The sequence below is a fragment of the Coregonus clupeaformis genome, chromosome 13 (genome assembly GCF_020615455.1).
Source record: "Coregonus clupeaformis isolate EN_2021a chromosome 13, ASM2061545v1, whole genome shotgun sequence".
Lineage (NCBI taxonomy): Eukaryota > Metazoa > Chordata > Actinopteri > Salmoniformes > Salmonidae > Coregonus > Coregonus clupeaformis.
The window spans coordinates 56448625-56472439 of record NC_059204.1 but is presented as its reverse complement, the minus strand read 5'-3'; the positions used below and the strand labels follow the sequence as shown (position 1 = coordinate 56472439).

Below are 23815 nucleotides of genomic sequence, written 5' to 3'. Positions count from 1 at the left end.
CTGTACTGTTGACACCAGGCCGGATGGGGCCATGGACACACGCTGCTTGCGCCAAATCCTGACTCTGCTATCAGCATGATGCGACAGGAACCGGGATTCGTTGGGCCAGGCAATGTTTTTCCACTCCTCAATTGTCCAGTGTTGGTGATTGCGGGCCCACTCGAGCCGCTTCTTCTTGTTTTTAGCTGATAGGAGTGGAACCCGGTGTGGTCGTCTGCTGCAATAGCCCATCCGTGACAAGGACCGACGAGTTGTGTGTTCCGAGATGCCGTTCTGCACACCACTGTTGTACTGCGCCGTTATTTACCTGTTTGTGGCCTGCCTGTTAGCTTGCACGATTTTTGCCATTCTCCTTCGACCTCTCATCAACGAGCTGTTTTCGCCCACAGGACTGCCGGTAAACCCTAGACACTGTCATGTGTGAAAAGCCCAGGAGGCCAGCCGTTTCTGAGATATTGGAACCGGAGCGCCTGGCACCGATGATCATACCATGCTCAAAGTCGCTTAGGTCACTTGTTTTGCCCATTGAAACGTTCAATCGAACAGTAACTGAATGCCTGTTTATATAGCAAGCCATGGCCACGCGACTCACTGTCTTGTCTGTAGGAGCAAACCATTTTCGTGAACTGGGTGGTGTATCTAATAAACTGGCCACTGAGTGTATATTTATTTGTGGATCTCATTAACACTGTAATACTACTCAAATAAATTCCCTTACTAACCAAACTGGACCATTACACAATAAGAATTCATAATAGGCATTTCTTTACTAGGGACTTTTCATTTACTTGGGTCACTGCTGTCGGTTTTTCTGTCCTGCGAATTTACCTTCTGTTATTAGTCAGGTCAGTCTATGCAAATATTTTCCAAGTGGCATTTTGTCAACAAGTGTGCAGTTTTAAAACACATCCATGTTTTTATAGCATTTGTAAGACCTTATAGCACAATAGTACTCCTGAGTTGAACCTTTTAATTTGTAAAAACCCAACGAATATGGATGTGTGCCGTTCTTGCGCAAGTTAGACACTACCCAACAAGCTCACATACTAAGTGCACCTGGAGGACATGTCATGTTATGGACTGACTGGTTTAATACACTACATGGCCAAAAGGCTGTATAAAATCGGGCACACAGCCATGCAATCTCCATAGACGAACATTGGCAGTAGAATGGCCTTACTGAAGAGCTCAGTGACTTTCAACGTGGCACCATCATAGGATGCCACCTTTCCAACAAGTCAGTTCGTCAAATTTCTGCCCTGCTAGAGCTGCCCGCGTCAACTGTAAGTGCTGTTATTGTGAAGTGGAAACGTCTAGGAGCAACAACATCTCAGTCGCGAAGTGGTAGGCCACACAAGCTCACAGAACGGGACCGCCAAGTGCTGAAGCGAGTAAAAACTATCTGTCCTCTAACACTCCCTACCGAGTTCCAAACTGCCTCTGGAAGGAACGTCAGCACAATAACTGTTCGTTGGGAGCTTCATGAAATGGGTTTCCATGGCCGAGCAGCCGCACACAAGCCTAAGATCAACATGCGCAATGCCAAGCGTCGGCTGGAGTGGTGTAAAGCTCGCCGCCATTGGACTCTGGAGCAGTGGAAATGTTTTCTCTGGAGTGATGAATCACGCTTCACCATCTGGCAGTCCCACGGACAAATCTGGGTTTGGCGGATGCCAGGAAAACGCTTCCTGCCCCAATGCATAGTGCCAACTGTAAAGTTTGGTGGATGAGGAATAATGGTCTGGGGCTGTTTTTCATGGTTGGGGCTAGGCCCCTTAGATCCAGTGAAGGGAAATCTTAACGCTACAGCATACAATTACATTCTAGACGATTCTGTGCCTTTGGGGAAGGCCCTTTCCTGTTTCAGCATGATAATGCCCCAGTGCATAAAGCGAGGTCCATACAGAAATGGTTTGTTGAGATTGGTGTGGAAGAACTTGACTGGCCTGCACAGAGCCCTAAACTCAACCCCATCGAACACCTTTGGGATTAATTGGAACACCGACTGTGAGCTAGGACTAATCGCCCAACATCAGTGCCTGACCTCACTAATGCTCTTGTGACTTAATGGAAGCAAGTCCCCGCAGCAATGTTCCAACATCTAGTGGAAAGCCTACCCAGAAGAGTGGAGTCTGTTATAGCAGCAAAGGGGGGACCAACTCCATATTAATTACCATGATTTCGGAATGAGATGTTCGATGAGCAGGTGTCCACATACTTCTGGTCATGTAGTGTATGTGTGTTGGAATCATTGGAATGATAATGTCCTAGTACTTGATGCCTGTTTGAAAATACTAAAGGATATGTTTAAAACATCCATTTTTTTTGTATTTGAATAGAGCTATCAACATAATTTCATCTTTTTTTTGTATTTTACAGTACAGATAAGAGGACATATTTTATAACTTAACATGTTTTAACACTTCCCTCAATTTCAGCTGTTGGATATCAATCTTCACAATGATAATCATGTTTTTCTTTTGTGCAATAGAATAGCCAAATATGGAATAAAGGTATTTTTCTTGGTCTCCACTCTCCTCACATTTTAATCACAGCAGTGAAACCGTGCAAATGGAAAAGTGGTGTGATAGTCATGCAAAAGACGTGTGGATGATTTAAAAGGAGTATTTGGTATGAAACACTAGAGGGCGACAGTGTTAATATCTGCCATTCAGGCAAAACCAGAATTTTTATGAACCATGTCCATGTTTAGAGGAAGTAAGTGGTTTAAAAAAGAAGGAAAAATAGGGGTATGGAGAGACACTCAACAGGACATTCAGATGGAGGAGTTCCTAGATAATGTCAAGCTCATATCAAAACAAGTGAAACTAACATTACTCAGTAGTAGGCCTACTGACTACTAATTTGACTGGTGTCATCGGGACTTGATAGACTGCAGTGAGTGTGCCTTCATAGCCTGTTTCATTATTTTTGGCTCCATGGCGTATTCCAGGCAAGCCTCCATCTAATTGGTCTCTGAAGCTGATACCCTCCCAGATACGCCATCCATAAACACAGCAGGACGGCTGCGTATGGAATGTGACCCTGCTCTGACTGGCCAGTCTGAGACACTAGGAACTGGAATATTAGACCCCGGCAAAAAACAAGATCCCCTTTCTTGGTTTTGATTATTACAACATGTTCAACACGTTACTATGCTGTGTACTACAATGCCAGAATGGCCAATGGGAATCATGTTAGCATTTCCTTGAGCTGCTAATGTATCAATTACTTTGAGGGCATTAGTAAAACTGTGTTTTGATCGCTAGTGGATTTGTTCCCTGGTATGCAATGCATCACAGTTTTGTAAAGCCAGGAAAACCCCAATGATTTATGTTCTTTTTGTTGTTGGGAAATCTCAAGATTGCTTAAACATTCCCAAGTACTTCCATCCATCTGGGTCTATACTCACAGGGGAGACATTTCTGTTTCTCTTGGATAGCCGTGAGGCTCACAGTTCACACGTGTGAAGATTCTACAGGAATTTACTGGTGCCCCCTTAACTATTTTACAAGAATATAAAACAAATACAATGGGAAGATTGTTATGGCTAGTTGTAGCTGTTAAAAGTATTTAAAGGTCTGTTTTCTATAATTTCCTAGTCTGACATTACATGAAAACATGTTTTCCCCCTGGGAATAGCTGCCAACTGAGGATAGTTTGAGGACAGCAGGTCTACGGGGTCCTCTTGGTCTGACTGACTCATTCAGAGAACACTATGTCCAGGGGTCTTTACAAACACTGTGCGAAATGTGCCAGTGTATTTTATGTTCTGTGTGTTGCCCAAATGTGGGTTTCTGAATGACACAACTGAGTCCTTGGATGGCAACGTGGAACTGCCGAGTAGAATAATTCCATAGAGACTGTGCATTTAGAATGTCATGATCCATATTCCCAAGCACACCCCTTGCTTGATGCAAAGACTCTTAGGCCTTAGTCATTGCCAGATGCTCCCAATGGACATTAACATGTGAGAACGGATGAAGATGCCTCTATCCTAATTATTTCTGACATATTTATCTATACATAGCTTCAGATTGGCCAGTGCCATTGCCATAGTAACAGGACATTCCTCCTCTTTCTGAGCCACCACTGGGTTCACAGTACTTGGAGCAAAAGCATTTTTCTCCCCTTTGACATCATGTCACAGTTTTATCGCTCCCTAGACTCTTGCTCCCCCATATTTGCATCCTGTGCCTTTTCTGGTCCCACAGTCACTTTCTCTTTTTTTCTCCCGGATACATGCAGATTCTCAGGGCCATTTTCCTCATCACCCCATATTGAAAACCTCACATCCACATGGGTCTTTGACTGTAGGCTATTGATGTGGACACACTGTAAAATTATTTTGTTTGTCTTGAGTGCAAATGCAAATCTCTCTGCATACATCATGGACTGTAGTGTGTGACACAGGATAACGGATGTGTGTTTTCCCTTGGCTCCATCAGTCACTCTCATTATATGAGAGATAAGACAGTCAGTTAGCTTTGGGTGTCATGGCTAAGGTTTCCCACAGCTACTGCAGTGAACTCTTCCAGTTAATTAAGGAAGCTGTGAAATGTTTCTATCTGACTGTTTGGACATGCGTATGTAAATATTTGTATAAGCGACCCTGTAGCACAAGATAGTTCAGTAATCCATGTATGTCACTCTTTTTTCAGCCCTTAATACAATTCAGGCGTCAAACTAAATCTGATACAGGCTATTATAGACAGACTACTATGTAGGCTTTACCATAGAGTACTCTGTCAATACCCTATTCAGCGATAGTAAACAAGTATTGAATTACATAATCTGTATATGACACACAGCTACACCATTTCTATTATGAGCTTGTAAAAACATACAAACTATGTCATGTAAAAACAAACATGCTCAAATACCGTCACATTGTTTTGCAGGGCTATGACATGTTTGAATGGTACATAGAGGACACACCATTTGACGTCTTTCACAGTCAGTGATACATATTCTCAACTCTCTGGTGAAATTAGTCCAAACAGACATGTTCTTGTGGGCTATTTGTGGAAGTGTGTTGCTCTTTGCTAGAAGTTACGAGAAGAGAGTTTGACCCGTGAGCATCACTGTGTTTATAACAAACACTCATTCTCACCCAGCTCCTCATTCGACAATGAACCCCGGTCCAGATTGCCCCATTAACTTCAGCATACTCTATTGAATGGGGCCCCTCCAGATGCAGGGGGTAAAAACTGCTGCTCTCCCTAAACGTGAGAAACAACCAGGAATCTCCTTCTCCGCCCTCCCCATCTTAATCCAATACAGACGTGGTGGATTACGCAAGTACTGGACATGCTGCGTTTTCCCATGTTTTAGTGCTGCCAAAATATGCTCTGAGAGCCTAAGTGGTGAGACACAACCCACGGTCTACATGGATTTAATTCTGGAACTGAGAACATCCAAACCCCTCAGAGCATTCTGTTCAACAGTGCATAGGGGGAGAAAGGAACAGTCATGAGACCTTTTGCTGGTTACTATCAACCATGTAATTGATACAGTATGCTCTGGTTGATATTACTGCTACATTATTTATCTATACTATTTGTTTTATGTTTTAAATGGAAACAATATTGATAGAATTTCTGTAGAATATTAGACATATTTTCAAAACATCAAATCAAAAGTATGCGAATAGGCCTGGCTTGCAGTCGGTGTTCCAATTAATTCCAAAAGATGTTCGATGGGGTTGAGGTCAGGGCTCTGTGCAGCCCAGTCAAGTTCTTCCACACCAATCTCGACAAACCATTTCTGTATGGACCTCGCTTTGTGCACGGGGCATTGTCATGCTGAAACAGGAAAGGGGCTTCCCCAAACTGTTGCCACAAAGTTGGAAGCACAGAGTAATCTACAATGTCTTTGTATGATGTAGCATTAAGATTTCCCTTCACTGGAACTAAGGTGCCTAGCCCGAACCATGAAAAACAGCCCCAGACCATTATTCCTCCTCCATCAAACGTTACAGTTGGCACTATGCATTCGGGCATTTAGCGTTCTCCTGGCATCCGCTAAACCTAGATTTGTCCGTTGGACTGCCAGATGGTGAAGCGTGATTCATCACTCCAGAGAACGCGTTTCCACTGCTCCAGAGTCCAATGGCGGCGAGCTTTACACCACTCCAGCGGATGCTTGGCATGGCACATGGTGATCTTAGGCTTGTGTGCGGCTGCTCGGCCATGGAAACCCATTTCATGAAGCTCCCGACTAACAGTTATTGTGCTGCCGTTCCTTCCAGAGGCAGTTTGGAACTCTGTAGTGAGTGTTGCAACCGAGGACAGATTATTCTTACGCGCTACGCGCTTCAGCACTCGCCGGTCCCGTTCTGTGAGCTTGTGTGGCCTACCACTTCGTGGCTGAGCCATTGTTGCTCCTAGACGTTTCCACTTCACAATAACAGCACAGTTGACCGGGGCAGCTCTAGCAAGGCAGAAATTTGACGAACTGACTTGTTGGAAAGGTGGCATCCTATGACGGTGCCACATTGAAATCCACTAATTTGAAGGGGTGTACTTTTGTACATACTTTTGTACATACAGTGGGGAAAAAAAAGTATTTAGTCAGCCACCAATTGTGCAAGTTCTCCCACTTAAAAAGATGAGAGAGGCTTGTAATTTTCATCATAGGTACACGTCAACTATGTCAGACAAATTGAGAAAAAAAATTCTCCAGAAAATCACATTGTAGGATTTTTAATGAATTTATTTGCAAATTATGGTGGAAAATAAGTATTTGGTCAATAACAAAAGTTTCTCAATACTTTGTTATATACCCTTTTGTTGGCAATGACACAGGTCAAATGTTTTCTGTAAGTCTTCACAAGGTTTTCACACACTGTTGCTGGTATTTTGGCCCATTCCTCCATGCAGATCTCCTCTAGAGCAGTGATGTTTTGGGGCTGTCGCTGGGCAACACAGACTTTCAACTCCCTCCAAAGATTTTCTATGGGGTTGAGATCTGGAGACTGGCTAGGCCACTCCATGACCTTGAAATGCTTCTTACGAAGCCACTCCTTCGTTGCCCGGGCGGTGTGTTTGGGATCATTGTCATGCTGAAAGACCCAGCCACATTTCATCTTCAATGCCCTTGCTGATGGAAGGAGGTTTTCACTCAAAATCTCACGATACATGGCCCCATTCATTCTTTCCTTTACACGGATCAGTCGTCCTGGTCCCTTTGCAGAAAAACAGCCCCAAAGCATGATATTTCTACCCCCATGCTTCACAGTAGGTATGGTGTTCTTTGGATGCAACTCAGCATTCTTTGTCCTCCAAACACGACGAGTTGAGTTTTTACCAAAAAGTTATATTTTGGTTTCATCTGACCATATGACATTCTCCCAATCCTCTTCTGGATCATCCAAATGCACTCTAGCAAACTTCAGACGGGCCTGGACATGTACTGGCTTAAGCAGGGGGACACGTCTGGCACTGCAGGATTTGAGTGCCTGGCGGCGTAGTGTGTTACTGATGGTAGGCTTTGTTACTTTGGTCCCAGCTCTCTGCAGGTCATTCACTAGGTCCCCCCGTGTGGTTCTGGGATTTTTGATCACCGTTCTTGTGATAATTTTGACCCCACGGGGTGAGATCTTGCGTGGAGCCTCAGATCGAGGGAGATTATCAGTGGACTTGTATGTCTTCCATTTCCTAATAATTGCTCCCACAGTTGATTTCTTCAAACCAAGCTGCTTACCTATTGCAGATTCAGTCTTCTCAGCCTGGTGCAGGTCTACAATTTTGTTTCTGGTGTCCTTTGACAGCTCTTTGGTCTTGGCCATAGTGGAGTTTGGAGTGTGACTGTTTGAGGTTGTGGACAGGTGTCTTTTATACTGATAACAAGTTCAAACAGGTGCCATTAATACAGGTAACGAGTGGAGGACAGAGGAGCCTCTTAAAGAAGAAGTTACAGGTCTGTGAGAGCCAGAAATCTTGCTTGTTTGTAGGTGACCAAATACTAATTTTCCACCATAATTTGCAAATAAATTCATAAAAAATCCTACAATGTGATTTTCTGGATTTTTTTCTCTCAATTTGTCTGTCATAGTTGACGTGTACCTTTGATGAAAATTACAGGCCTCTCTCATCTTTTTAAGTGGGAGAACTTGCACAATTGGTGGCTGACTAAATACTTTTTTCCCCCCACTGTATGGTGTAGCTACTTTAATTGAAATTGTTAATTTAAAAAATATTTTTTACATGCATATGCAGATGTGTCATAGTGGTCTTTGACCTGCAGTGCAGTAATCTACTCCAGGCTTTTTCCTGCTGTCCTTCCTCTTTCTGATTGAGCCGATGGATACCGGATGTTTGTCAAATAGCTGTGTGACATAGCAATTGCTATCTGTTTGAATAATTTGATGTTTTCTCCTCCATATGCCTTAAGGTTACATTTGATTTACCTTCAGTCACAGGCTGTCATAAATTCTCTAGAAGTAATATATTATAGAATCAAAACGTCACTGGATAGTACTGAAGTCCAGAGAGGACATATTAATTTAAAAAAATAGTTCCCTCATTATGTCAAGATCACAACTTATTTATTTCATGATCACTACATAACAAAAGTAGTTTTGTCAAAATCACAAGATAATTTTATTGTGATCATGAGATAATCAAAAGTACCACGCATCATCCATTCATTTGTTCAGATGTACGATAACCGCTTCATCAAGGAGCCTTAACTTCTTGTATTTATTATGGATCCCCAAGGCAGCAGCTACTCTTCCTGGGATCCAGCAAAATTAAGGCAGTTAAAAAATTTTTTTTTTAAAAACATTACAATACATTCATTACAGAATTCACAACACACTGTGTGCCCTCAGGCCCATACTCTACTACCACATATCTACAACACAAAATCCATGTGTACGTGTGTATGTTATCGTGTGTGTGTGTATGCATGTGTCTGTGCCTATGTTTGTGTTGCTTCACAGTCCCCACTGTTCCATAAGGTGTATTTTTATCTGTTTTTTAAATCTGATTCTACTGCTTGCGTCAGTTACTTGATGTGGAATAGAGTTCCATGTAGTCATGGCTCTATGTAGTACTGTGCGCCTCCCATAGTCTGTTCTGGACTTGGGGACTGTGAAGAGACCTCTGGTGGCATGTCTTGTGGGGTATGCATGGGTGTCTGAGCTGTGTGCTAGTTGTTTAAACAGACAGCTCGGTGCTTTCAACATGTCAATACCTCTCACAAATGCAAGTAGTGATGAAGTCAATCTCTCCTCCACTTTGAGCCAGGAGAGATTGACATGCATATTATTAATGTTTGCTCTCTGTGTACATCCAAGGGCCAGCTGTACTGCCCTGTTCTGAGCCAATTGCAATTTTCCTAAGTCCCTCTTTGTGGCACCTGACCACACGACTGAACAGTAGTCCAGGTACGACAAAACTAGAGCCTGTAGGACCTACCTTGTTGATAGTGCTGTTAAGAAGGTAGAACAGTGCTTTATTATGAACAGACTTCTCCCCATCTGAGCTGCTATTGTATCAATATGTTTTGACCATGACAGTTTACTCCAAGCAGTTTAGTCACCTCAACTTGCTCAATTTCCACATTATTTATTACAATATTTAGTTTAGGGTTTAGTGAAGGATTTGTCTCAAATACAATGCTTTTTAGTTTTTTAAATATTTAGGACTAACTTATTCCTTGCCACCCATTCTGAAACTAACTGCAGCTCTTTGTTAAGTGTTGCAGTCATTTCAGTTGCTATAGTAGCTGACGTATATAGTGTTGAGTCATCCGCATACATTGACACACTGGCTCTACTCAAAGCCAGCTGCCCTGGGGAATTCCTGATTCTACCTGGATTATTTTTACATTTTAGTCATTTAGCAGACGCTCTTATCCAGAGCTACTTACAGTTAGTGAGTGCATACATTTTTCATACTGGCCCCCCGTGGGAAATGAACCCACAACCCTAGCGTTGCAAGCGCCATGCTCTACCAACTGAGCTACAGGGGATTATGTTGGAGAGGCTTCCATTTAAAGAACACCCTCTGTGTTCTGTTACCCAGGTAACTCTTTATCCACAATATAGCAGGTGGTGTAAAGCCATAACACATCAGTTTTTCCTGATGGACTCCCCAGTGGGTCGGCCTGGCCCCCAGTGGGTAGGCCTATGCCCTCCCAGGCCCACCCATTTTTGCACCCCTGCCTAGTCATGTGAAATCCATAGATTAGGGCCTAATGAATTTATTTCAATTGACTGATTTCCTTATATGAACTGTAACTCAGCAAAATCTTTGAAATTGTTGCGTTTATATTTTTGTTCAGTATATAAGGGACACTTAATGTTTTGTGTAAAATATTTACATATACAGTGGGTGAGCTCCATTCCTGACAGGCTGATCAGTGTCGATTTCAGCTTATTATCCATAAAACATAAAGTATCCCTTATAATTATACACATCAGTTATGCAAGCTAACAACCAGCATAGATAACAAGCTAGCTAGCTAACAAGACTACCTACCTAGCTCGCTCACTCACAAGACTAGCCAAGTTAGCATGCATGCGATTGGCTGTGGCACACAGTCTGGGAGACAGGGCTGCCTGTCAGGCATTGTTCAGGGTTTAAATGCCCCACGAGAACTTAGCTGCACCAAGAGTTCTTAGCTCAAGGTAAGGGACATTTATCTTGCTAACATTCTAACTGATAATGAGCTTGATGTAAGCATTAAATGTACCATCCCTTAGTGCAGCAATCAATAAAAACATATGGACTGATCCACCGTGGGCTCTACTGTCTCAGCCATACTGTCAATATATCATCAATAAGTCCACTCCTATTTATAGAGTTTATCTCGTGATCTCGACAAAACAACTTTTGTTATGTCATGATAATGAGATAAATAAGTTGTGATCTCAACATAATGAGGGAATATTTTTTGTATTCATATGACCTCTCTGGACTTCCGTAGGATAACACATTTGGGTGAAGTTTGTTTTAGTTGATAAACATAAAGGGGGGAATTCAGACCCGAGTTAAGTGTGCGTAAATGGAACGTAATTCAATTTTTATGCACTATTCTCTCTACACGTTTTCTGACCTTGAGATTAAGTATGAGAATAGCATGCTATGCACCTGCTATTTGTTTTGGGTGGAGATCAAGATCAAAGAAATGAAGGTGTGTCTACAGATACGCCGTATTCTGACCTTAACTTAATTCCACCCTCTTTACGTGCGATGAAACGATAAGGTCGAGCAACCTTTCAGTTCCAAGAGGAACAACATCTACTTTCTTTTTTCCCGATAGAAATAACACCATTCTCTATGCACTGTAATTTACAAATTGATAAACGCTATTGATAAGAGCTTGGCAAATGAGTAAGCCATTTGGATAAGGGGATTGTTAATAGAAATGACAATTGTTTTAGATCTTTTACCGTATGATCGCTGGAGACAAATGTGAAACCAGTCATATGGCAGCAAACTGAAGCATATCATCATATCACCTTTTCCACATTGAATTTTATGAAATGCTTGCCTTAACTTCCAGGGATGAAATTTGGAGACCTAAGCTATATGATTCTGTAGCCATAAGCAAATGACAGTACAGAGCCAAACCTACCGAGTTGATTTATGATTTCCATAATGTTTTAATTACAATATATGTCCAGACTTTTCACTGTATTTTTTACTATTTGTATCGTGTTAAATATTAGCCACCATCGGTAGCCACCGTCAGTTATACCCACATACATTTATAAATGTCACTTTAGTGTTAGTTTCCTTACATTTTGCATCGTTCCATTACATCATTAGTTTACTTTTCTTTCCTGTCGTTCATGTGGTTGTTCCTGAGGATCGCTAGCAACAGTGGATCATATTAGGCTAACGTATTACAAGTTAGGCTACCTGTCTCAAATTACTGCACATTATGGAATCATTATGGAATGCAGACCGTACAGTGAGGGAAAAAAGTATTTGATCCCCTGCTGATTTTGTACGTTTGCCCACTGACAAAGAAATGATCCGTCTGTAATTTTAATGGTAGGTTTATTTGAACAGTGAGAGACAGAATAACATAAAAAAAATCTAGAAAAACGCATGTCAAAAATGTTATAAATTGATTTATAAAAAGTCAGCAAGATTTCTGGCTCATAGTTGTCTTTAATACAGGTAACGAGCTGAGATTAGGAGCACACTCTTAAAGGGAGTGCTCCTAATCTCAGTTTGTTACCTGTATAAAAGACACCTGTCCACAGAAGCAATCAATCAATCAGATTCCAAACTCTCCACCATGGCCAAGACCAAAGAGCTCTCCAAGGATGTCAGGGACAAGATTGTAGACCTACACAAGGCTGGAATGGGCTACAAGACCATCGCCAAGCAGCTTGGTGAGAAGGTGACAACAGTTGGTGCGATTATTCGCAAATGGAAGAAACACAAAATAACTGTCAATCTCCCTCGGCCTGGGGCTCCATGCAAGATCTCACCTCGTAGAGTTGCAATGATCATGAGAACGGTGAGGAATCAGCCCAGAACTACACAGGAGGATCTTGTCAATGATCTCAAGGCAGCTGGGACCATAGTCACCAAGAAAACAATTGGTAACACACTGCTCCTTGAAGGACTGAAATCCTGCAGCGCCCGCAAGGTCCCCCTGCTCAAGAAAGCACATATACAGGCCCGTCTGAAGTTTGCCAATGAACATCTGAATGATTCAGAGGAGAACTTGGTGAAAGTGTTGTGTGTCTTTGGCATCAACTCAACTCGCCGTGTTTGGAGGAGGAGGAATGCTGCCTATGACCCCAAGAACACCATCCCCACCGTCAAACATGGAGGAGGAAACATTATGCTTTGGGGGTGTTTTTCTGCTAAGGGGACAGGACAACTTCACCGCATCAAAAGGACGATGGACGGGGCCATGTACCGTCAAATATTGGGTGAGAACCTCCTTCCCTCAGCCAGGGCATTGAAAATGGGTCGTGGATGGGTATTCCAGCATGACAATGACCCAAAATACACGGCCAAGGCAACAAAGGAGTGGCTCAAGAAGAAGCACATTAAGGTCCTGGAGTGGCCTAGCCAGTCTCCAGACCTTAATCCCATAGAAAATCTGTGGAGGGAGCTGAATGTTCGAGTTGCCAAACGTCAGCCTCGAAACCTTAATGACTTGGAGAAGATCTGCAAAGAGGAGTGGGACAAAATCCCTCCTGAGATGTGTGCAAACCTGGTGGCCAACTACAAGAAATGTCTGACCTCTGTGATTGCCAACAAGGGTTTTGCCACCAAGTATTAAGAAATGCAAATCAATTTATAAAATTTTTCTGGATTTTGTTGTTATTCTGTCTCTCACTGTTCAAATAAACCTACCATTAAAATTATAAACTGATCATGTCTTTGTCAGTGGGCAAACGTACAAAATCAGCAGGGGATCAAATACTTTTTTCCCTCACTGTAGCAGTTTAAACCTGGAGCCTGGTGATTTATAAGACTACTGTTGTACACTTTTCTCACCTTCCAATATTATCTGCTTTGAACAATTGAATATGGCAACTTTCAGGTTGAATCTTATGCTCCAAGTGCATTCTTCGACCACATTCTCTTGAGTACATTCTTGTGAGGACGAGAGTGTGGAGAATGCATAAAACAATACATTTGAGAAGCACTCGCACTCCCCCTACTGTATTACCTCACGTTCACCTCCCCATTCACTGAACCTTCTTCCAGCCAGGACAATGGCAACAATAGACGAAACAAGATATACACAAAGCAAACGTTTTACTTCATAATTATCAGCTAGATATGTGAATCGTAATAATTTAGCTAGCCAGCTAGTTAAACAGGCACAAATTACCTAATATTAATGTTATGCAAGGTAAATGTACATTTTGTTGTTGGTAGCTAGCAATTCTTCTTGGCTAGCTAGCTAACCCTATTGACTTACTATTGACTTACCCATTCACTGAACCGTCTTCCAGCCAGGACAACAATGGCAATAGAGACAAAAGAAGATATACACAAAGCAACTGTTTTACTTCATAACTATCAGCTAGCTAAATGTGAATCGTAATAATGTAGCTAACCAGATAGTTTAACAGGCAGAAATGAACACATAACTAATATTATGCAAGATAGATGTCAATTCTTCATGGGTAGCTAGCTAACAATTCTTCTTGGCTATCTGGCTAGCTAACAGTACAAGTAGCTAGCCAGTTAGCCCTATTGACTTATTATGGACTTGCGATCTATGGTACGTAGGCAGGTAAACATGCCAAAATTAACACAATGTATTTATTAACGTATCAAGATAAACTATTGTAGTCAGGCAACATATGAGATGTAAATAGGCAACACTTAATTCTGAAGTCGGAGTGTATTTTCTCTCGCTTCAGTTCAAATAATGGCCACCATTGATTTCAATAAATTTTGCATCATATTTTACGTGGTTGCATCATATTTCTTTGCATAATTTCTGTTGAAGCTTGCATCGATGCATGCTTCAAAATATGTACAAACGGAGTACGCATTCGAGAAGTGCCCTCTGTGCTCCGTTTTGAATACTTTGATTTGAACTCATACTCCGACCCTCCCGTGCTCCAATTTTGCGTGCTCGGAGCACGGTAGTATGCATTTTGATAAACACCCCTTTATTTACCTCGAAACAGACTGTAGAGAATGATGCACTCCTAGATACACATTCTCTATTTTCATTTAAACAATTTGATATCTATGACGTACTAAAAAAATCCACACGGACTGATTCTCTTGATCCCTTCTTACTGCAGCTCTCTGCCCCACTTATTGCAGAATCATTAACCTATATTTTAATTTGACAATTTGTTTCTGGTGTTATTCCTAAGTTTTAGAATCCCTGGCCAACTCCCAGCTAAGAATTTGTTTTACTCCTCATTCTATTCTAAATGTGCACCAGTCTGGTTTTAGACCTGGGCATAGCACCGTTTCAGCTGCTACGCTTGTTCTAGAGCAGCGTTTCCCAAACTCGGTCCTGGGGACGCCAAGGGGTGCACGTTTTGGTTTTTGCCTTAGCACTACACAGCTTATTCAAATATTGAACTCATCATCAAGCTTTGATTATTTGAATCAGTTGTGTAGTGCTAGGGCAAAAAACAAAACGTGCAACCCTTGGGATCCCCAGGACTGAGTTTGGGAAACATTGTTCTAGAGGATGTGTTAAATTGCTTAGATCATAAAAACCATTGTGCTGCCTTATTTATAGACCTTTCCAAGGCCTTCGACACTGTTGACCATTACATTCTCATTCAAAGGCTGATTGAAATAGCTCTGGATCAGGCTTCTTGCAAGTGGTTTGAGAATTATCTGTCAGACAGGACACAATACGTGATATCTGATTGTGTCAAGTCTAGTTTTACAAAAGGTGTACCGCAGAGGTCGGTATTGGGACCTGTTCTTTTTACTATTTATATAAATAATATTGGTCTATCTGTTAAAACGTATAATCTGTATGCAGACGGCACTGTTATGTATGTCATTGCCCCAACTGTTGACACGGCTATGTTAGAGCTGCAATCTGACTTTGTTGCCATACAAAAAGCCCTTGTTGGTTTAAAACTTGTACTTTATGCAGGCAAGACTAAATATACTGTATGTTCTCTAATTCTCACTTTTTTTTCTTCTAATGAGCTACATATTTATTCATTGGATGGTACTCCCATAGATCGGGTTCCCGCCTATAAATATCTGGGCATTTGGATTGACAAAGATTTAATGTTTAAAATACATACGGATGAGCTAGTTAAAAAGCTACGATTTAAAGTGGGCTTGTTTTTTAGAAATAGATCTTGCCTCTCCCTAAATAGCAGGAAGCAGATTGTATAGTCACCTTTCCTGCCAGTTCTTGACAATGGTGACACCAATTACCAGATTGCAGCAGCCACTACTCTTAAGCTTTGGATGTCGTCTACCATAGCGCCCTTCGCTTTATCACAGATGACAGTATCACAGATGACAGTTTTAATACTCACCACTGCATCCTGTATCAAAAAGTTGTCTGGTCCTCATTAAAGTCCCGTAGATCACTTCGCTATTCCCTTTTTGTTTACAAAGCTCTACTACACAAGCTTCCGACTTACCTAACTTCGCTGTTAAAACATAAAAACATGAGATACCAAACCCGTTCACAAGGTTCCTCGGGTCTCTACCGAACCACTTAAATCCGCTTTTAGCTTTAAAGCACTTCATTGCTGGAACCAACTACAAACTCCATCAGAATTGGATGTTCTGGTGCCGCTGAGGCAATTAAAAATATTGATTGGGGACCTTACTGAGGAATGTAATTGTTTTTCTTGAATATTTGTGTTGTGCTGTATTTTACTTGTTTTATATTGTATTTGATTTTTGAGTTTGTCTTATGGAATTCTATATGCAGGGTTCCCTTGTGAAAGAGTCCCTGGTCTCAATGGTGACTCCCTGCTTAAATAGAGAAAATTCTAATTAAAAGGTACACCAAATTTAAAGGGATGGCTTTAGATAAATGTATTAAATCTTATTGAATGAACACATAGAGAAAATATGTTGGCCAGCAAGTGGGAGGGTTTTCAGCAGTTGAATTAAATGTATTCTGTGCGCGCAAGGGAACCATGCCTGCAAAGCCCGTTACGCACCTGCATAAGGTAAAGCCTCGGAGTGGAATCGCAATGCCCCCTTCACGGACACTGCATACTTTGAAATGTTCCACATTTTGCGTCGTCTTCAGCCCAGCCAGAGTCTGTCGAAGAACAGGAAGTTACCAAACCAAAGGAAAATATGAAAAAAATGGTTTTCGATGATGGCTTTATGGGATAGCTAGCAACTTGTAAACAATTACCCATTCCTATAAGTGAGTACTATTTTAATAGTGATGTTAAATAATATACATTGGGTGTTAAGCCAATTATATTATGACTGTTTAAGTTTATTGTGATTGTAATGTTGTTTGTTTTTTATGATAATTATTAGGTGGAGGTCGCCAGCTACAGTGGTATCTTCAACCTAAACTAGTTTGACTTGCTATAAAGTTAGAGAAACAAGTTGAGGAAAAAGTAACTAAACAAAACCTGTTTTATTATCACCTGAAACAATATATGTATCCTGTCTTGAATGAAAAGGTCATATTTTGCAATCTCCCAAAATAAATAAGACCTCTGACAATAGACGGGCTCTCCTCCATCTTGCGTTACAAACACTACACTACTTGTCCGTTCAGTAGCGGGGCAAGACTCAGTGAAGATGTTGTACTGCAATGTGTATGGGGCATAAGTCTGAAAACCAACTACTGAGAACTGCGTAGGAAAGGCGTACATTTCCTAAGTCTGAATTGGGCCCATAGTGAGGAGTGGCTACATAAGCAATAGATGATTTATTTTTCATCATGGATATTTTGGTAGTGGACACTGAGTTTACTGTAGCAAAACCTTAGACCAGATGATCATATAATTTAGGTCACATATGTGGATCTTTCTGAGAATTTCTACCTAATCTCCAGTATGCTACTTGGATGTTTAAAGATACCACCACCTCACTTGCATCTGGTTCTGCTTGTTGCTCAGGCATACTAGGTGGTTTGGAATTCCATCCCCTTTGAAGTGCAACATGAACTTGTTGACTCTTGGCTGGCTGAGAGGGAGCTGGAGAGGGAGTTGAGTAATGTCTACATCCTCCCTAATCCTAATGAGAGATGGCTGTAATGAGATCTACAGGACAGATATCCTCCCTGTTACCAGGTCACTACTCTCCCTCCATACCTCAGCCACCACACTCAACCTGGACTCAGGGGTAGACGTAATATAGTAAATGTAAATCTGGGACACTCCAATTAGAATAATATGTTACGTTTCGTATGGTATGTATTAATTTGTGGATGTCCATCATTCAATTCATATATATGTTACGAATTTGCAAAATGTATATGTTACGAATTACAATTTGTTATGGCTAACGTTAGCTAGGTGGCTAACGTTAGCTAGACTAGGGGTTTGGGATTAAGGTTAGGGTTAAGGTTAGGTTAAAGGGTTAGGGTTAGGGGAAGGGTTAGCTAACATGCTATGTAGTCGCAAAGTAGCAAAAAAGTATTAAGTAGTTGAAAAGTTGCTAATTAACTAAAATTGTCCTTGATGAACTTGGAACACGAAACCTTTGGGTTGCTAGACGTTACTGTTATAAGCCCACCCATCCACCCTGACCAACCACTCTACTTTCATTTTTGCTTAAGTAACCTTCTGTCTTATGTAACCATACCAAATGTAACGAATCATACTAATTTGAGCGTCCAGGATTTACATTTACTATGTTACGTCTAGTCTATGAGACCATGCTGCCGCACTACACCTCTCAACACTAGACCTGGATGATTAATCTCCTCACTGATCGCAGAACGTTATCTAGTCTGGCTGCACCTTACCCAATCACTGCTCACCCTTGAGAGGGTTCTTGGGTATTGTTACAAATCAAATAATCATAATGCTTAATTTTCTATAATTTCAGAGCTGTAATTTCTATAATTTCTATTAAGCTTCTGACACCATAACACTCGATGCAATTAATATGATTTACGGCAATCAAGATGATTTGCAATTGTCGTCATCCTTTATCATGCAGTTCAATTCTGGGCTGGCCTCTTTTAGGGAAATCAAATCAGCAGCACATGGGGTATTGTGTATGAAAAAAACAAAAAACATGTATGCACTCACTAACTGTAAGTCGCTCTGCATAAGAGCGTCTGCTAAAATGACTAAAATGTAAAAATGTTGAGGAGAACATCTCTAGCTGTTCTTTTATATAATGTGTGGGATTTTCAACTCACATCCTAGTTACCTTCACCGTCCACTCTGCACCCCCAGTAAGATTCTCTTGAACTCTGATAGAAGAGTTTTGGACTGAACCTGTGTATGAGGTGATAATCCAAACTAAAACCATGTCATGTGATTTATAGGGGCAATCTGCAGTTCGAACAATAACAAAGTAGGCACCCCACCTCTGATTTGGTAAACAGCTGAGGCCTGGGGCTGGAGAAATGTAACCATTCCCAAACTCATGGACAGAGCTATGGATACAAGGACTGACCATCCATGATATCAAAAGTATAGTTTTAATCATGATTTGAGGCTAAACAGTGTTTGTTTACATTTACACTGTTTACAAACATTGGCGTAAAACAAGTTTATAGTTTAGCTTCTGATGGGGTACGACAGTTGAGCTCATAAATTATACTCTTCAAGAATCAATGGGTATATATCATTAATTTAAAAGTCTAAAAATGGATGTAGTAAGTGCAGATTGTCCCTTTAAGTGCCCCTGTACTATGTCTCTAGACGTCAGCTTGTTTTTCTGAGGGAGTGGGACATAGAGGAGTGACGAATGCCTGGCCTGGCCCGGCCCATAATGCTGGCATGTGGTCAAGTTCCCCTTTCATAGACATGGATGACTCCCAATGGGCCAGTCATGACATAAAAACCACAGAACCAAGTCTTCATACAGCCAGTGTTCAGGCAAATACATCACAGGACTAACTTTCACTGAACAGGAGAGGATATAAGGTAAATCGACTTTATGTGAACGTTATAGTGGCTTTGAGATTATTTTTTTAGTCACAGAAAATGTATGCATTTGGCAATTGAAAAGAATAGTCATTTTTATGTTATAATCTTGGAAGAAAGTTGAATTATATCATAGTGCAAAGGGATCAATTAAAATTGTACATTATAATTTAATTAGAGGATAATTGTATTTAATCAGTATTCAAAATTATGCTCTCTATTATACTTTAAGTCTCTGGAAAAGTTATTAGCCTCTTATTATTAGTGCAGAGTATTTTAAAATAACCTCACAGAGAATATTTTAGGATTTTTCTCAATTTCAAGAGCTGTACTGAACTCTTTCACAGGTTTAAAAGTTTAACATATTGCCAGAACGATTTGTCACACAAAAGTTGTGATAGCACTGCTATTACTTATATAACATCCATTAATGGTTTTCAATATGTAAAAACGAATGATACGTAACACACTAAAAGTATTAGATTTTCTATACCCAAGGTGACTAATTATTTATATTTGGTGATAAATTGTAGCTACAGAACCTCCTCCAATTATATTAGTTTCAATATACACTGAGTGCGCTAAACATTAGGAACACCTGCTCTTTCCATGACACAGACTGACCAGGTGAATCCAGGTGAAAGCTATGACCCCTTATTGATGTCACCTGTTAAATCCACTTCAATGAAGGGGAGGACACAGGTTAAATAATGTTTTTTTGGGGACATGGATTGTGTATGTGGGCCATTCAGAGGGTAAATGGGCAAGACAAAATATTTAAGTGCCTTTTGAACAGGGTATGGTAGTAGGTGCCAGGCGCACTGGTTTGAGTGCGTCAAGAACTGCAACACTGCTGGGTTTTTCACACTCAACAGTTTTCCGTGTGTATCAAGAACGGTCCATCACCCAAAGGACATCCAGCCAACTTGACACAACTGTGGGAAGCATTGGAGTCAACATGGGCCAGCATCCCTGTGGAACGCTTTCGACACCTTGTAGAGTCCATGCCCTGAATTGAAGCTTTTCTGAGGGCAAAAGGGGGTCTAACTCAATATTAGGAAGGTGTTCCTAATGTCTTGTACACTCAGTATATGAATATATTACATGTACAATACTTTGAAATAGAATCAAGGTAATGAAAATCCATCCAATCCACCTTATCATTAATGTGTCTCTACTTTTATTACATTTTCAAACACAAAATGTTTTTTTTTATAATAAGGAAGATCTTAAAAGATCTCCTGAGGGATCGCAGCAGCCAGCCAGTTACCATGCTATGCAACGCTCATTACTTTGCTATACTGCATGTGCTGCTGGTTGCTTAGACCAGGGGTTCCTAATCTTTTTGACTTGGGGACCCCCTTCCAGCATTGGGGAACATCCCCCCTCCCCCCCGCGCGCACGTTCATGACACAAACTGTTCACATGTGTAGAATTTTGCAGGTTTAAAGCTTATTTCCTGCAATTCTACACATTTTGTAATGCGGTGCAAAGACAATTTAGCCGTTTTAAAGCAAATTGTCGTGCAATTCTATACATTTTGGCATGTCTAATGTGTATTCATGTGATATTTGAGTGACAAAAATTACAATATCTATGGGCTAAAAAACCTAAATAAAACAACGTTAGCTGACGTGGGCTAGTTGATCTGGACATTTGACAAGTTATAAATAGCTCTCTAAGGTATACAATGACTGACATGACAAGAGGAACTGATGATGCACTACCTCATTTCGAAATTGCACCTTGTGCATTCTACTATTACAACTTTCAAGAGTAAGTTTAAAGCCGGACTGAGTTCCTCAACAAACAAAAAAATACAAGTTTTTTGGGGGCACAGTTTGGGAACCACTGGCATAGACTACCGCATGTAGGGGAGTTTCTTATGCAAAGGGACCCTGGAGAGGTGAATATGGCCAACCCCAGAACTCCCAGAGCCCTCTAAAACAACCAACCACATGTTCCCCTCTGTCTCCTCCTATATAACACTATCCAGATGGACTCCAGCCTGGAGCCTGCACAGAGGAGGACTATCCAATACATATTCTCAAAACAACGCAGTCCAAATAGGAAGTCCCAAATGGGCCCTACAAATGTATTTCTTTTTCTGTTAGGTTCAGGACAAAATGACAATGAAAAGTGATTGGGGATTCTTACATCTGCTGTTAGAGGGGCTAGAAAATGACAGAATAACACCCTATAATAAGATTATTTTACATATTTTTATCACTAAAAGATTTGGCATGTGTCTACTAACATTGAGCAATTTCTTACCATGCTTGCAAAACAACTTTCTCATTGTGTTTTAGTTACTGACTTATTGCAACTAGGGTGTGTATTTTAGGTTACAGATATTTGATTTTGTTCTCTAATTTAAAAATGTTGCTGATTTTCTTTTCTTCTTACAGGCCTTAGTGGGAGTTAGGTGTAAAAGCAATCACGGACACAGAGTACCCATGGCAACAACACTCTCTAACCTCTCAATGGCCACCAACTCGTCAGAAGATCTAATGATCAATTCTTCTGCATGTGATTCCATCTCCCCCTCTCTGCATCAGAACAAGCTGATCCCCACCATCTACAGTGTCATCTTTGTCCTTGGTTTCGTGGGCAATGTCTTGGTGGTGTTCGTATTGTGTCAAAAGTCCAACCGTAAAACAGTGGCCAACACTTACATTGTAAACTTGGCCATCTCAGATCTGTTGTTCCTGATCAGCCTGCCTTTCTGGGCAGTCTACTACTCCTTTGACTACAACTGGGTGTTTGGTGGGCTGATGTGTAAGCTGTGTGGCTGCCTCCTCTCCCTGAACGTCTACGCCAGCATCTACTTCATCACCTGTATGAGTGTGGACCGCTACAGAGCCATTGTCTATCCCCTCCAGTCTCAGTGCAGCAGGAACCTGTGTCGGGCGCGAGTGGTCAGCTGTGTGATCTGGACCATCGCTGGCCTCATGACCATCCCCACCATGGCCTTCAGAGACACCTACCACCTGGAGGAGCTGGGGGTCACGGCCTGTGTCCTCATCTGCCCACCCTACTGGTTCCCAGGCCTGGCCCTGACCAAGAACATCCTGGCCTTCCTGGTGCCCTTCACCGTCATCGCCAGCTGCTACTGCCGCATCGGGAAGCACCTCCTGGGGGAACAGTCCAGCCTGGACAAGAGCTCCAGCAACCTGGACCGCGTGATGAAGATGGTGGTGGCTGTGGTGCTGGCCTTCTTCGTCTGCTGGTTCCCCTTCCACATACTCACCTTCCTGGACATCCTGAGCACCCTGGGGGTGATGCACAGCTGTTGGGTGCGCCAGGCCATCATCACCCTGATGCCCTTCACCCTCTGCCTGGGCTTCTCCAACAGCGCCATCAACCCCTTCCTCTACTGCTTTGTTGGGAACCACTTTCGGGAGCAGCTGTGGCGGCTGTACGAGGAGAAGGCTCCCAGGCTGTCCCAGAAGAGAGACTCCATCAGCACCAGGCTCAGCTCCTTCTCCAGGAAGCTCAGCGACCTCAAGGACACGGGGCAACTGGAGACTCTGGACCAACACAGTAGGGGCCCCTAGTGGAGGGAGGTTACATGGCAGGACTATGAGAGGCCTGTCTGTCAGATGTGTAACAGTTGACCCCGGGCATCTTGGATGACCCCCAGGCCTAGTCTCCAGGGGACGTTGACCCCTCTATCTACTCCTAATTAGGGACACCCTGTAGGCTGGACAGAGGGCATATCAACATATATTTAAATGTCAGTTTCACATCCCATGCCACCAAGCTCATGTTAGGGTGAAGGGATATTATATCACAAAATCTACAGAATATGTGCTGGGTAAACCTGTCATGTTTTCTGAGATCCACAGGCCAGTGTGATAATAAGTGTGTGAAATATACAACTACAGTGTATGTGCCTTTGTCCTAGTTACAATAATGTGATATGTGTATGTTGTTTTTATTGTATATAAGTAAAAAAATATGTCAACACAGAGCCTTCTAAATGGCAAGAAAAGGTACATGCAAACATCTACTGTAAACTGTGTCTCTTGAACCATAATTATAATATGCCATTTAGCAGACGCTTTTATCCAAAGCGACTTACAGTCATGCGTGCATACATGTTTGTGTATGGGTGGTCCCGGGGATCGAACCCACTACCTTGGCGTTACGAGCGCCGTGCTCTACCAGCTGAGCTACAGAGGACCACATAATTAACATTGTATTGGGTCAAATGTACAACCCTTATCAGGATACGCTATGAATGATATGTTTTCCAGTCACTCTTCATTTGATATAATAGAATAATTAATAATGCCA

General features: G+C 41.7%; 1 protein-coding gene across 1 annotated transcript; it reads left to right on the top strand.

The window, feature by feature from the left end:
* Positions 1-19385: 19385 nt before the first annotated feature.
* agtr2 (angiotensin II receptor, type 2) lies at positions 19386-23815 on the top strand. Its single transcript, XM_041894958.2, has 2 exons — positions 19386-19516; positions 21925-23815. The coding sequence occupies exon 2, from the start codon at positions 21973-21975 to the stop codon at positions 23071-23073; it is 1101 nt and encodes a 366-aa protein (XP_041750892.2). The 5' UTR covers positions 19386-19516; positions 21925-21972; the 3' UTR covers positions 23074-23815.

Bases quoted from the DNA above. Each gene is read 5' to 3' on its own strand.
- agtr2 (XM_041894958.2), top strand. From the start codon at position 21,973: ATGGCAACAACACTCTCTAACCTCTCAATGGCCACCAACTCGTCAGAA.